The sequence below is a fragment of the Monodelphis domestica genome, chromosome 3, assembly GCF_027887165.1.
Source record: "Monodelphis domestica isolate mMonDom1 chromosome 3, mMonDom1.pri, whole genome shotgun sequence".
NCBI lineage: Eukaryota > Metazoa > Chordata > Mammalia > Didelphimorphia > Didelphidae > Monodelphis > Monodelphis domestica.
In genome coordinates, this window is record NC_077229.1 from 166220152 (window position 1) to 166236069 (window position 15918).

The 15918-nt window shown below is 34.4% G+C and overlaps 1 protein-coding gene across 4 annotated transcripts in view; it reads right to left on the reverse strand.

Annotated features, from left to right (window-relative positions):
- The window catches only part of FZD6 (frizzled class receptor 6), an 88863-nt gene that overhangs the window by 18686 nt on the left and 54259 nt on the right, over positions 1-15918 (reverse strand). For 3 of the 4 annotated variants that reach the window (XM_007488185.3, XM_007488184.3, XM_007488186.3), the window contains exons 5-6: positions 13788-13936; positions 5912-6340 (exon numbers count right to left, since the gene is read on the reverse strand). In XM_007488185.3, the coding sequence (XP_007488247.1) occupies positions 5912-6340; positions 13788-13936 (578 nt within the window). Of the gene's footprint in view, positions 1-1592; positions 5697-5911; positions 6341-13787; positions 13937-15918 lie in introns of all 4 variants that reach the window. The other variant, XR_008917537.1, reaches the window with a different exon arrangement.

The following is a 15918-nucleotide window of genomic DNA, read 5'->3' on the forward strand; positions in this document are numbered from 1 at the left end:
AAGGATCTTGTTCATATGTGGGGATATTTCGTGTAAATTCATTTATTTCTTGGGGAGTAAACGGTATCCTATGTCTTAAAGTCACCACATCCCCATTTCGTCCTATTTCAGGTACTTCTCTTAGAGGAAACAGGCCTCTAGTTGAATTTTGCACCTGTGGGTCAGTTTGACAAGGACAGGTTTCTCTAGGAGGACAAGATCTCCCTTGCATTGGAATTTGGTTTTCTGTAGGAGAAGGAACATGAGAAGCTGGGATTGCAGGGGAAGGGTTTTGGGGATTAAATTCAGACAAGATTTGCACTACACGAGAGAAGCAGTCTGTTAACTGGGCTATAGGGAAGGTGTTTTCCATCTCTATTTCAGGGAAGGAAATTTCCTCATTCAAAGGTTCAGAAACAGGTCTGTTTCTGGTAGAGTGGTTTTTTGCCAATTGATCCTGTAAGAAACTTTTTAGATCTTCTAATTGGGCTTGCATTTTATCCTCAATTTTTCCTATTTTATCTTCCATATTTCCCATTTTATCCTCAATATTTCCTATTTTATTCTCAATATTTCCTATTTTATCCTCAAGTTTTTCTATTTTATTCTCAATATTTCCTATTTTATCCTCAATTTTTTCTATTGTATCCTCAATTTTTTCTATTTTATCCTCAATATTTTTTATTTTTTCATCTCTAAATATAGTATTGAGGAGTACAAAAATGACAGTACCTATTAATATAAAAATTTGGAGGTATCCTTCATTCCTCAATGCCCCTACTTCTTCAGCTGCCATATAATTGTCAAAGAATGTAGTACTCATTTTTATATGTATATTTTGTAATTTCACAAAACACGTGGGGAGCAGGGCAAAGCAACAAACTTTCCACAGGGTTTTTTTTTTTTCTAATCCAGGAAGTTGTTCCTTAAGGGAAAGGATATTTAGAAACAGTTCTTCCAGCCAGGACTTTAGAGTCCTGTTGCTGAGATTTAAAAACAGCTGTTTTCTGTCTATCAGAGTCACACAGCTGGGAAGTATCTGAGGTCCGATTTGAACCCAGGACCTTCTGCCTCTAGGGCTGGCTCTCAATCCGCTGAGCTACCCAGCTGTCCCTTAAGATTAAAGGGAAGAAAAAGAAAAAACTGCTGATTCCAATTTAACTTAAGGAGAAAAGAGAAAAAGTTTTTTATACTCACGTGTTCTAGCAGCTGTGTCTTTAAGCCAAGTTTTTTTGTTAAAAAAAAAAGAACTAAGTGGTGAAACAGTATAGTAAAAAGGCAAGGAAAAAGTTTTATTGAGAGGATTCTTTAGACTCCCGTGTGGTCAGCCACAATGTTACAAGGGAATCACTTTAAAAGACTGATATATATTAATTTAAGGTCGCCAAGGAATCAGCTATGTAATTCCTAAATGAAAAACTCAAGTCAGCCGTCAGCCTTTTTTGGAGTTTAATTACAATAGGAGCAAGAAAGGAATTAGATATATATAGAGAGAGAGAGAAAGGGGAGAGAAGGGAATAGGGCTTAAATACCCCTTCTGTTTAGGCTGGGCCAAAAGGCCCAAGCCCTTAGATAGCTGGGGCAAAGAAAAGAGATCAGTCCCTATTACTCACGTGTCCAAAATGGAGAAACAGTCTCAGAGGCCCCCACCTTCAGCTTCCTTCAGAGCAAGCTTCCTCAGAGCTAGGGGAGATGGGGAGACTGAGGCATCTGAGGCAGGTAGAAATTAGTTTCTCTCTGCAAGGAGTATTATATTTTTTAGAGGTTTATTAAAGTTAAGGATTAAAAGAAAATACAGGATAAGAAAAAACACGTGTCTAGGCCAGAGGCCTAGACCTCACCTACATTATGGAAAGAGCTGTGTCTGCTCCAAAAATGGAAGTCCAAAAAGAGGCCGAGCCCTTCAAAAGCCTTTGCTTAAATATCTTCTCGATCTCGGCCCAGGTGAGATTACAAGGCATTCTGGGGAAGTGGAGCAAAGGCTCATGGGGATTGTAGTCCTGTATTCGAGTCTATTTTTTACAACACACAGTTGAAGCCTAGCTTGTAGAATTTTTAAAAAATTAACTAACTTTTGATACTTTATTTTTCTCCAATTATGTGTAAACATTTTAATATTTCTTTTTTGAAATTGAATTCCGAATTCTCTCCTATCCTCCCCCTTACCTCCCTGAGATAGAAAGCAACTTGAAATAGATTATACATATGCAGTCATTCACAACCTAACATGGAAACATGTTTTACAAAAAAATACAGATAAAAAAACAACCAAAGAAAAATAAAGTTTTTAAAAAGTAAGCTTTGATCCGCATTCTGACTCTATCAGTTTTCTTTCTGGAACTGATAAAGAATTTTTCATCATTAAATCCTTCAGAATTCTTTTGGATCATTGCATTGCTGAGAATCACTAAGTCATTTATAATTAGTCATCGGACAATATTGCTGCTACTACGTACAATGTTCTCCTATTTCTGTTTATTTTACTTTGAATCAATTCATGTAAGTCCAGGTTTTTCTTTTGAAGTTTTTTTGTAGCCACCTCCTGTATAATATTGCTTATCTCTATCTATAGTTCTTCAGGCACTGTGTCTACCAGATCTAATTCCTTAAATCTATTTATCACTTCTACTTTATATTCATAAAGCATGTTATTTAGGACATACCTCTATAGTATAATGGTTTCCCCTATTTTCTTCAATTTATGTTTGAATTTTGCAATAAGCAGATGATCTGTCCCTCAGTTAGCTCCAAGTCTTGTTTTAACTATCTGTACTAAGCTTCTCTACCTTTGGCTGCAAAATATATAATTAAATTGATTTCGATACTGACAGTGTGATGATGTCCATTTGCAAAGGTGCCTTTTGGGTTGTTGAAAAAGATATATGGGGCAAGCAGTTCAGTGGCTCAGTAGAGAGAGAGCCAGGTCTAGAGATGGGAGGCCCTGGATTCAAATTTGGCCTTACATACTTTCTAGCGGTGTGACCCTGGGCAAGTCACTTAACCCCCATTGTCTAGCCATTACTGCTCTTCTTCCTTGGAATTAACACACAATATTGATAATACATAAGGAAAGGGTTTAAAAAAAGAAAGGGCATTTTCTGTGAGTACTGAGTTATCTTGCAAAAACTCTATTAGTCTCTCCCTTGTTTTTTGTAAGTTATTCCAATTATATTTTTATTTTCTACTTTCTCATTCCAATCCCATATTAAGAATGTGATGATGTCTTTTTCTGGTAGAAGATGCTCAAAGTCTTCATAGAACTGATCAACTTTGGCCTCTTTGTCATCAGTGGCTGGTATACAGATTTGTATTAATATGATGTTGAATGTTTTGCCATGGAATCAAACAGATATCATTTTTTTGAGATTATGTCTCAATATTGCTTTTCTCACTTATTCATAATAAGTAAACTTAATGTGTCAAATTAATATTTTTTCTCCATTAATGTCATGTCATATTCCCTTTGGATATATTATGCCATATTCGGTCTTTGGAATCACACTTTTCTAGTGGCCCAAATACTTCCTCTGCACAGAGGGAGCTAGCAGCCAGTCCCATAATTGACCAATTCTTTATGGACTCAAAAGAATCTTCTTCCTTGCTGCCTGAAAAATTAGTTTTTTTTGAGAATGTAGTTCTGAGCTCTGATTATGATGCTTCATGATAAATTAAACATAGTTTCTTTCGGCTGGCACTTTATGGATTCTCTGAACCTATAATTTATCTGCCTCCAATATTTCTAGGCAATTTTTCTCTGTGATTTTTTGGACTATGCCATTTAAATTTCCTTTTTCAATTTATGATATCTGTAATTTTCTCAGAGGATTTTGGCACAATTTTTTTTTTTGCTAAAGTACTTTTCCATTCAAATTGTTCTTTTCTTTAGTGTTTATTCATTTTCACAGTCAGCTTTTGTCTATGTTAATTATTCTGACTCTTTCATATAGTATCCTTTCTAAAATTTTATCTTTGAGCTTCTGTAAACTGAACACTATTTAAGGGATTAAGTAATCATTTAAGGGTTGGAAATGACAAAGTCTGTTGATTGTGCTCTCTTCTCTAGAAACACCAGGGTTAGGTGAAGGCTATGCCCCTTAGGAAGAAAAGATGACCAGTTGAAATACTATTGCAGGGAGAATGCTGGTGGCCATTGTAATTATGCTTTTTTTTCTACCTTTAGCAATCCTGTATTTCTTGGTTCAACCTTTTTCTTTATAAAGTGACTTTCTTTAGTCTTCTGGCAAGCCCCTAGGTATACAGGTTGCAGAGAGGTCTGAGGAGGGTTCCCCACTATATGGCTGAAAGGCATTCTCCAAAAACCTTTGCTTTTCACTCTTTTATCTAATGCTCACTCATTCTATTGGCTCTTCTTCTTCCTCAGGCTCTACACTTCTCCACAGTCTCATTCCTTTTATTCTTTCTGAGTTTTGGGGCTGCTCTGATTTATGAGTTTCAGTCTTCATTGGGAGAAAGGTTAACTCTGAAAGTCAGTATCCAGTCCAAGGCATAAACTGAAAAAACTGATAGAGGGAAACCTAGGGGTGAGAAAAGCTAGTGCCAGAACCTCTACCCACCTTGGGAATGGGGACTTATCTGTTCTCAATCCTTCTATTACAATGATGAGGGATTAAGTTAAAAAAATCATGACTGCCATTAGGACAACAGGGTCACCTAGGGTCCATGTGCAGGAGAAAGGGGAACATAAAGGGTAGAAACATAGTAAAAGCATCAGGCTTCTGAGGTAGTATTTACTATTTTTTTCTATGAGAATTAATACTGTGAAATTTGTGAAAGGTTTTTTAACTTTTCCTTTTCTATTACTGCTAAGACATCTTCATCTGAAGGTATTTCTTATTATTAGTTGTTATGGTGAAAGGAGAGAAGCTCCTTGGATACCTCTCATTTTTTCATTTTCCTAGGATTCTTAGCACTGGTTTTCCAATGACTAAGATCAGTCTTCTTTTAGTGATACTTTAATTTACACCATCATTGTTCATATCTTTCTATTGATCTCTCTTCTCTCTCTCTCTGTGTATATACATATATATGCATATATACATATATACATACACACATATGTATACTGTTCTACTTATTTCATTCTATATCATTTCATAACAATCTTCTCTTGAATTCCTAGTCTCTTATACTACATATTTCATTATATTCATATACCACACTTTTTCCCCCCATTTCCATTTCTTTGGGTGATTTTTCTCTTCTTTTTATAAATTTTATGTTTATTGGTGAAACCCAAGATAACATTAGCTTTTTCTGGTGACACATTACACAACACAAAGCATAATAGTATTTTAGAGCTAGAAAATCATCTAATCTCATTTTATAGATGAAGAAACAGGTCTGAATTCGCATAGGTAAAAAAAAAAAAAAGCCAGTATTTGAAACCAGGATGATTCGTCTTCCTGAGTTCAAATCCAGTGCTAGCTATGTGACCTTGGGCAAGTTACTTAAGTCTGTTGGCCTTAGTTTTTCATTTGTAAAATGAGCTGGAGAAAGAAATGACAAACCACTCCAAAATCTTTGCTAAGAAAAACCCAAACAGGATCATGAAGAGTTGGATACAACTGAAACAACTGAACAATAATATCAACACAGCCAAGCTATGCCCTTCATAGACTCTATTGGTGTAGTTGTTTGTTTTTTTTTTAACCAAAATGCAGACCTAGATAATGACTCCAGCATTCTTTGTAGAGAATCTATGGAAAAACCAAAGACGAGAAGTACCTTAGTATAAGTACAGAACTTTATTACTTAAACATTTATTAAATTTCAACTTGTATTTGACCCATCGTTCCAGCTTTATTCACTTTTTTTTTCTGTAGCCTTTTCTGTCAACCAAAGTAGTAGCAATCATTCCAATTTTGCTAAAAGGCTTATTTTTTAGGGGGAAAAAAAAGAAAGAAAAACTTACCTTCCTTCACTCCGCACACTTCCAGATATACTGTTCTTATCATTGGAATTTCCTGTCTTGCACTTTTTTTCCATCTGTTCCACAGATAATTTAGAACTAGATTCTGCAGGTGTTACATGCTCTACCACATTATTTTCTTTTGTTTTCTGAATGGAGGGTCCATCTGCTCCTGTATCTCTCACAGATGTTTCTGGGGATGTTTTAATTTCTGTCAAAGTCTCTTGACCTAAGTAATCATGGTTAGCAATTGCTACTGCAGATGTTCCATGATTTGTTGTAGCTCCTGTACTGGTTCCCATGGATTTTGAAATTACTTTCAGTTTGTGTGAACTTGATTTGTAGTGCTTCTTTTTATGTTTAACTTTAGAATTGTGTTTTAAGAAAAACTCACAGGATTCTTGCAGTACTCTTCTACTCTCACTGATTGGACTGAAAAAGAAAATCCCAGGAAAAGCATTAACTTTATAAACATTAAATATTATTTTTTAAAAATCACAAAAAACAATTACATCTTTTATTAGGAAATGCTATGCATCCAAGGAAAAAGTTCCTAAAATATTCAGGCAATAGTACAAATAATTCATAAAATTCAGAATTACAGATATAAATGAAACCCTTTATTAGAAGGAATGCATTCTTAAAGAGTGCATTAAAGTTCAGCAAAGCAAAATCCTAATTGTGTAGGAGTTGTTGTTTTTCCTATATTTTGGAGGGTCTAGTAAGATAATCTGGTGAAGGTAATGAGAAGTTGGGATTGTAACTTGGCCAAAAGAAAATCCTGTCCATCTTTATTAAGAGTTAAAGAAATAAGCAAACTATATGAAGTAAAATATCTAGGGGACCTCCATTCTAGCTTTGATCCTGCACATCCCACTGGTGGAATATAGGAGTCACTGAGTCACGTGTCATGTCTGATGTTGGTGTCTCCTGGCATCAGCGAGAGCAGCTTGAACATGAACATGGAGCTAGTGGGGTTTAAAAAGCGAGCTCAGGAAGAAGAGTGGTCTTTTTACTTCCTCTCCTGGCTTCCCCAATGGTTTTTGAGCTGGTGTTTCTCTCTGAGCTTTTTCTTTATCTGATTGGGTTATCTCTTGCAAGAGGGGGCACCTCAGCTATCTAGCTAAATGGAGAATCAGTTCTACCTTAAAGTAAGACAAGCTGAGATCTCTCTCTCCCCTATCTATTCCTCTCTCTTTACCAATAAATGCATATATATATATATATGTATAGTAATAAGCCTCTAGATTAATTTTTATTTATAATAAAACCAATAGCAATTAGTCTTCAGATTGGCATCTAGAAAAGTCAAGAAATATTATAGAATGAGAAAGCTATATTAGTGGCCTCTGTTTTCAAAGTGAGGAAAATAAGTTGGGGAAAAAAATGTAACAAATCAAGATCTCATTAATTCTGACTCCACTACATTAGAATTTCCTAGATTCCCAGAACTGAAAGAGACTTCAGATGTCATTTGTCTAATATACCACTGAACAGGAATTCTTTCTATAATATTCCCAACAATAAGGAATCCAATCTCTGCTTTAACACCTCTAGTTAGTTAAGGAGAACTCAGCTAACTCATTTCTCTTTTACGCACTTCAAAATGTTGAAAAGTTTTCTCTATGTTGAATTAAAAGTTATACTCATTACATTTAATTTTATTATTTGGGGCCAAGAAGCACAAGTTGAATCCTTCTTCTGCATAATAAACTCTTAAAAATTCGAGATAAGGTAATATGGCTCCATCTTTAAGCTAAACTTTGCTGGTACCTTGAACCATTTTCATATGGCATGGCTTCTATTGTCCTCAAAATCTTGGTGTCAGAAGCAAATTTCTCTCTCCATTGTGTTGCCTTTTTAACATCATCTCTCAGTGACCTGGAGGTCAAATACCACTGAGTAAATTCAGGTATAGATAAGCCCTCAGAGAAAGGAAGTTAAAGAACCAAGGAACCAACAAGATAGGAAACTGATTCCACAGGCACTGCCCCCCTGGGCAGTTCAGGCAATTCAAGAAACTATGGTTGGTTCCTGAGATGTGAAATGAGAGAGCTAGTGGGTGTACAAAACAGCTTTTAAGGGGAGACCCAGCAGGAAGTAAATATCTTTGGCGTGCACGTGGAGAATCTGAGGGGACCCTTGTCAGAGATTAGCTACTGGCCCATCATAGCGGCCAATAGATTAGAAAGCTAAATATTTCTCTACCTCTCTCCTATCTTTCCTTCTCTTTACTACTATTTTTACTACTTTGACTTAATAAAGTTATTAAACTACTAGCAGCCTCATAATTTTAGTTAAAACAATGGCTACCCTCCTTTGGGTACACTCCTGCTTGTTAACATACCTTTTAAAATATGGTACCCAGAACTGAATAGGATATAAATATTAGGATGACTGAATTCAGAAAAAATGGTTTGTAGATGCTAGGTTATAAAAAGTTTTAACAATTCAGTTATAATTCCAAATAAGCTCCCTTGTTCAAGAATTTCTTGATTTAGGATTCCTAATGAAATGCCTCATCCTATAGAAGATAAAAAGTTTTGTCAAGGCCATACAGGCCTAGGCTGTTTGCCAAGGGACCATTTAATAAGCAAGGCCCTTACAAATCAAAAAGTCAAAATGCTCTCAAGAAAACATCCAAAAGTAGAACATAAGGAATAGCATCATCTCTACAATAATTAAAGTACCAAAAGATCAAAAACAGAGATCAAGAAGTCAAGTTATAGATAAGACCTTAGAAGAGAGCATAAAATAACCAATGGACAATTAGAACTTGTCTTTGTTCATGGAGGAAGAAACATTTACTATTGAGTAACTGCACATGTCGGGTAGCTGGACTTCCTATATATGTACCATACTCAGGGGCCAAGGCAATGATTGATTCCTCTAAGACCAAATAGCCATGGAATATGTATCCTTCTGGAATATGGTAGAATCCAAAGCACATGTAAGTATGTTCATGGAGTTATCTCTATACTAAAGAAACACTAAAGGGATCCTGAATGTATCTGGGACTGATCTTGACATAGTAGTTGCTCATCATATAAGTGCTATGACCTATGACCATTTGCCACTCAAAACCACTTAGTCATTCTCGGTCACTGAGAGACTACCACTATTATTACTCAAAACCACAATGGCAAAGTAAAGTGGGATAATCACTTAACTAATTCTGAACACTGTTTCCCCTAGCAAAACATAAGATCATATTTTCATTTCTGACCGATATACCTCATAGTTGACTTGCATTCAATTTGCTGGTCACTAAAAACCCTTGATTCTTTTTCTGTTTTTTACCCATAACTTCAAAGGACTTGTGCAGTTAATTTCTACACACAAGTCTGAAATGGAGATATATGTAAAGTCTAACTGGGTTCAAAGATGAAGTTCTGAGAACTTTGTGCATATAATAAGTAGGGCAAGAAGAAATCAAGCCATCTGCAAAAAGACCTGGAGTTTTTAGTGGATGGAAAATTCAATACACCAACAGTGAATAATATAGAAGCCAAAAAAAGGCTAACATGATTCTAAAATACATTAAGAGAATAGCAAATATAAACTTGCTAAATGTTTAGAATTAGAGCTAAAATTCCAGACAATTAAAAAATTCACTTTATTTTTTTGTTATTTTTTTGGTCTGAGTTTTCTTTTTCAACATGACTAATGCAGAAATAGGTTTCACATAATTGTATGTGTATAATCTACATTGAATTGCTTACTATTTCAGGGGAAGGACAAGAGAGGAAAATTTTCAAAAAAGGTTAAATATTGTTTTTACATGTAATTGGAAAAAATAAAATATTATTTAAAAAAATGAACTTGGAAAAAAATTTCTAATCCTGAATAGGGCACTTATTAGTTCTTTGAGCCCTGGTAAAAGTCATTTTATCAATCTTAGCCCTGATTTCTTCATCTATAAAAATGGAGATAATATCACTTAATTTCTAGGATTGTTGGAGCAAGTGCATTCTTGAAGGCTGTCTTCAAATACAATGTTTGCCATGCATACGTTAAGATTATGATAGGTTTGATAATATAAATTGTGCAGATAACTAGGAAAATCCTGACTATTAATATCAAGTGAAGCATAAATTGGAGAGACATCTTACCATACATATATATCACACTATATATATAGTGTGAAGGATGTTCTTGGAAGAGAGATGGTGAGGTTCTCTAGCTGATACTCTTACAGATGCCACTATGTTAATTTTATCAATCTCCAGAACCCTACAGAGTCTCCTCAATAAAAAGAGGTAGTCAAAATTCACACATTATCCATCCAACTGATGACATAAAGTCAGACAGACAAAGATTACAGATTTGTAATTGTAATTTAAAGACATAACACCACAGATTTACAACTGCAACTAGTAAGACCTTCTATGAACCTACACTTTTATAGAAGGATAAACTGAGGCCCAGAGATTTGCCTTAGGCCATAGAGATAGCAAGGGGAAATCTAGATTTGAACCCAGATCCTCTGACTCCAAATTTAGTACTTTTCTAATGTGTACCATACTACAGAGAGGGCTGGAATATTGTGCAGAGCTTTTAAAGATGCCAAGTCATTTCCTGCTGCACATATGCATCTTTTTATCAACAATATACTACTAATGGTGATACTATATGGCTGAAAAAAAGGGAATGTTATAGTTTTAGAAGAATCAAAATTGGAGGAGATCCAAATGGCAATGAAAAGCACAGTACTGGCTCCAATATACTGTTGTATGGCAAAAGTAACATAAAAGTCATCATATAAGAAGACAAGAATGACTAGAAAAGGAGAGGAAGGGGTCACAAAGCAGGAATAAGGGCAGATTAGACAATCTAAATATTATATTTTATCCAAAACATGGTTAAAAGAATTGGAAGAACATGTCCAGTCAGATGAGTAGAGCTTTCAATGGAATACAAGCAGACAAGAAAATAGGATGAAAGATGAGGATGGAATGAATTGTATTCTGATGAAAGGAATATTTACAAATGAGATTGCAAAACAACTGAAATAAAATCCAGCTGAATTCTGAAAAAAAAAAAAACAATACATATTTGAGTAACTTTTACATTTAGTTATTGCCCTATTACAGTTAACATATCTTCTTAATCTATCAATATATTGGCAGTATGATAAGAAATCACTTAATTTTAATGCCCTATGCAAGAGCTCTAGGTCACAAATTAACTCTTTTTTAAAAATTTAGAGTATTTTTCCATGGTTACATGTCACAGATCAACTCTTGACTTATACGGGGGGAAGAAATTTCCTCACTTGGAATCATACAGATGAAATAATTTGTTTTGTTCAGTTGAGTCAGACTCTTTGTGACCCCATTTGGGGTTTTATTAGCAGATGCTGGAGCAGTTTGTCATTTCCCTCTCATTTTACAAATGAGAGAAATGAAGCAAACAGGGTCAAGTGACTTGCCCAGGGTCACAAAGCTATTAAATGTCTGAGGCCAGATTTGAACCAAAGAAAATTCAGGCTAAGGATTCTATCCACTGAGCCATCCAGCTGCCCAATGAAATTAAATATCCAGCCAATTTTTTCTAATCCAATGTTTCATTGCAAAATTGCCTACTTGACTTTAGCAGCAAACTGAGGCAAACAGAGCTGTCAAACTGGTTATATTTAACTCAGAAAATATGATTACTAAGCTCTAGCCTAGTATTTATACATGAATGTTAGTACTTAACTATATTTTTCTTTTATTGTCTCCCTTAACAAAATGGTGAGAGTATATGTAGCATTTCCATATTATAAATTACTCTAATAAACAAAAGCATTACTTGCAAATTTAGTCAAATGAATTCTGTATTTCCAAATGAGGTAGCTCACACAAAATTCCACATAGTGAAAGCTGAAATAAAGAAATGAAGGTTTGTTCTTTTATTATTTAGCAATTTTTTCCTATCAATGACTTTCTGTACCTTTTTGATACTGTGAAGGATACTAAGTTCTGAAAACATAATTTTCATTAATTGACCATAACATGAATGAGAGAAGTCAAACTATCTGTCCAAGTGGCAAGTGGGCAATACTGAGTGCTATTTGAATCAGATTAAAATGTAATTGGGAAATTTTTAACAAAAGAAAAATACAATATATGTTAATTTGTTGAGTCACTATGCCATCTGCAATGCATTTCTATTTGAGTTTGACACCAATGACATAGATGATTTCTTCTGCTCAAGTTTTTATCTAATCTTCAAGCTGGCAAAAAGAATTTTAGATTTCTTTAAATTATTCAACTTATTCATCTAATTGTTATTAAAAAATCTCAAACATTCAATTAAATCAAATTATTGCTTGAAGAAGCAATAAATTAAAATTTAATATACAAAACACAGTAGTTTTATGTTGAAACCAAATAAATACTCTTTTTAAGGGGTGGGAATGGGTCTAGACTTGTATTATCATCAATGTAAGAAACTCCACAGCAATTCTGTAACTTGCTGTCTAAGTAGGTGATTGAGTGATCAAAGCACTTGCCCAAGGTCCCACATAAATCTATTCTATCCTGATTACAACACACTGGCCTTTCTAGCCTCTATGCTAGAATAATGCTATATTACACAATGCTAAGTTGTATAATTTGGAAATATTAAAAATCACTGAGAAAAACTAAGTAATGCATATATTTCTATTTTCTCCAAAATTTCAAGTCTTTGCATTAGTAGCATTTTTTTTAAACCCTTACCTTCTGTATTGAAATGGAAGAAGAGTGGTAAGGGCTAGGCAATGGGGGTTAAGTGACTTGCCCAGGGTCACACAACTAGGAAGTATCTGAGGCCACATTTGAACCTAGGACCTCCCATCTATAGGCCTGGCTCTCAATCCACTCAGCTACCCAGCTGCCCCCAGTAGCATTTTTAAGTATGAAATGTTTTTTTTTTAAAGTTCAATGAATTTCTCTTTCATCTCAAAAATCTAGACCTTAACTGACTTTACAAAGCATGTGAAAAAAGCTAATTCATATTTTCACATCATTGAAATAAGGTTATTCCAATTAAATTATAAGTAGATTATATTATTGTGCTTTATATTAAAACCATAACAAGAAGATAAACCAAAAGAAAAAGTATTGTGAAAATATACATAGAGGGTCTTTTAAAAGAGGGCTACCTGATTTAGTGAGAAAAAGACTTACTAAAGTACTAAGAACTTGAGAGGAAAATTCATAGTTAATGTTTTGAGGAGCAGAAGGTACCAATCGATACCTGAGGAATAGGGAATCTTGGAAATATATATTTGGAAATTCTTCTAACCTAGAACCAGAATTCCAATGGAGACAGTGAATCCTTTCAAAAGATGTAAAGAAAATTAATACCATATGAATCTTTTGAGGTTTACAACCAATGTAAGTCTGTTACAAGTGTTATTATAAACATCAAATCAAAGTTTCTAAGTAATATGGCCTTCCATCCCTCAGTTGACTGCCCATTCATTTCAAACAATATTTGATATGGCAAAACAGAACAACAAAAATATTTTATGGTCATTTGATATTTTCCATAATTAGTTTCCCTGGTCTTACACACTCAGCTTAAATCCTACCAACTGCCATCATCTTCCCCTCTTGGGATTAACTTCCATCAACTCTGTGTTTACCTTGTATTAATCTAGTTATTTTTCCTTTATCTCCCCCATTAAATTGTGAACTCCTTGAAGGCAGGGACTGTTTTTGCCTTTCTTTGTATCCACAATACTTAGCATAGTGGGTGGGTGGGTGGGGCATACAGGAAATACTTAAGAAATATTTTGTAGACTGGTTGCCAATCTACACATTTCAAAATATACAGATTGAACTATTTATACAGTTAGCTATTACAATGCACAAATACAAAAGAATTATGGTTTAAAAATATCTCTTACTCTCTCTTGCGATTTCTGTTGAAGAAACTTGCCCATTCTGTGCAGGTCTTTTTGCTTCCCACCCAAAAGACTGCAGAGATTCCAACAATCAGTGTCATCAGATACTTTATCATAAACAATGCCAATTCTGGGCGCGCTAATGTTTTTGCCTAATGAAGAAAACCAGAGCAATTGAATCAGTTTTACAATACTAAATTTTTAAAGGGTAGAAACACTTTACATATAATATAGCTATATTAATCATTTATAACATGAGGTATTATAATAATAGCACCTAGCATCTAGGGTTCTTATGATAAAATAATATTTGCAAAGAACTTTGTAAATCTTAAAATTTCCAAGTGCTAGTTGTTATAATATAAAATTAAATGTTACATTCATTGTTAAAGAAAAACTATATTGGGATGAACAGAATTTTAAGCATAAGATTCTTTACTGAATCTATAAACAAACTGATATGGAGACTATATCTCTCAAATGTGGTGCTTCAAGAAATAAAGGTTGGAATCTATTAAAAAGGCATTACAAGGGCAACAAGGTGGCTCACTGAATAGAGAACCAGGCCTGGGGATGGGAGGGGGAGATCACAGGCTCAAATCTGGCTTCAAACACTTCCTAGCTATGTGAACCTGGGCAAGTCACTTAACCCCCATTGCCTAGCCCTTATCATTCTTCTGCCTTGGAACTGATACTCAGTATTGATTCTAAGACAGAAGGTAAGGATTTAAAAAATAGGCATGGGAGAGGAAGAAGGGGGAGGTTTATAGCATGGTCTGTGTATTTATTCCATTTCTAGAGGGGAGACTTGTAATATCTAAAATATCTAACTCTCTAAAATACTTGTTTAGTTAGTTCCTATTTTTAGACTCAGTTAATGTAAATGATAATCTAAATATTTAATAAAAAGTCTTGTGAGTATATAGATTTTATTTTAAAATCAGAGATAAGATGGTAAATCTGTTATAATTCAAAGCTCACAGTTTCATTATGGTCTGTTTAAGTTTTTAGTCATTGAAAAACTAAATAAGAAAAAGAAGGAAACAGGTCAAACCACACTTAATAAGCCTATTTTAGATTTTCTCTCTTTAGTTTATTTTTATGTCTTAAGAAGTGTTTGGCCAGACCAGTCTATGAACTGTACTTTGTTCAACATATGTTGTAACATTTACAAACAGAAACTGGAATCTTGAATTTTTGTTCTTAATGTACAATTTAAATTTTTAGCAGAATGAGTATTTTTCTTCAATTTATACAAAAGGCTTAAGAATATAGACTAAGTCTGCTTTAACATAACATCATTATTTGGATTTGGTGGTACCCAGAATTAAACTGCATTTCCTCAAACCCCAAAACACATTGTTAAAATATATCATAAGTTGGGTAGTCTAAATGCGGGTATTAATTATGTTTGCTGAAGTCAAATGGTTCAAATGTGTTTATCCACTGACCAAACTGGCTGGCAAATTATTTATTATATATTAATTCCTATTTAGGAAGGAAGGAAACAAGCACATGTTAAGCATCTCATTTGCATTAGGTACAGTGCTAAGTGATTTACAAATATAATTTAATTTTATCTTAACAATGTAGGGATGTAGGTGCTATTATTATCCCAATTTTATAAATTGAGACAGTCAGAAGTTAAATGACTTGTCCAGGGTCATATAGCTAATAAGTATCTGAAGCTGAATTTGAACTCAAGTCTTCTTGACTCCAGAATAAATACTCTATCTTAAACTTGTAACCTGGCTGCCTCTTGGCAGTTATTTGGCAAAGCTCAATCCACAAACTGCTTTATTTAAAAGACTATGTTTTTTGCTTGTTTAATATTATTGTTACTTAAATACATTTAGGACATGATTTTATTGGTAGAGGGACTTCCTTCAACTGAGGTAGATTACCCCTCTGTACACCTAAGTAGGTAATGTTAAGAACTGCCAAGGCGAAAAGATCCATCATCTTATAGTTAATATGCTGATGGGCAACTCTAAGAATGTAGCTAAGATGGTCCTCAGATAACAAACATACAGTCTGACAGAGGGCCCATATACAATGCCACAATGCTCAGCTTAGAAGGACCTGCCAAGACTTGTGTTCTCTGGACATTGTATTTGAGAATTCAGGGCTACTT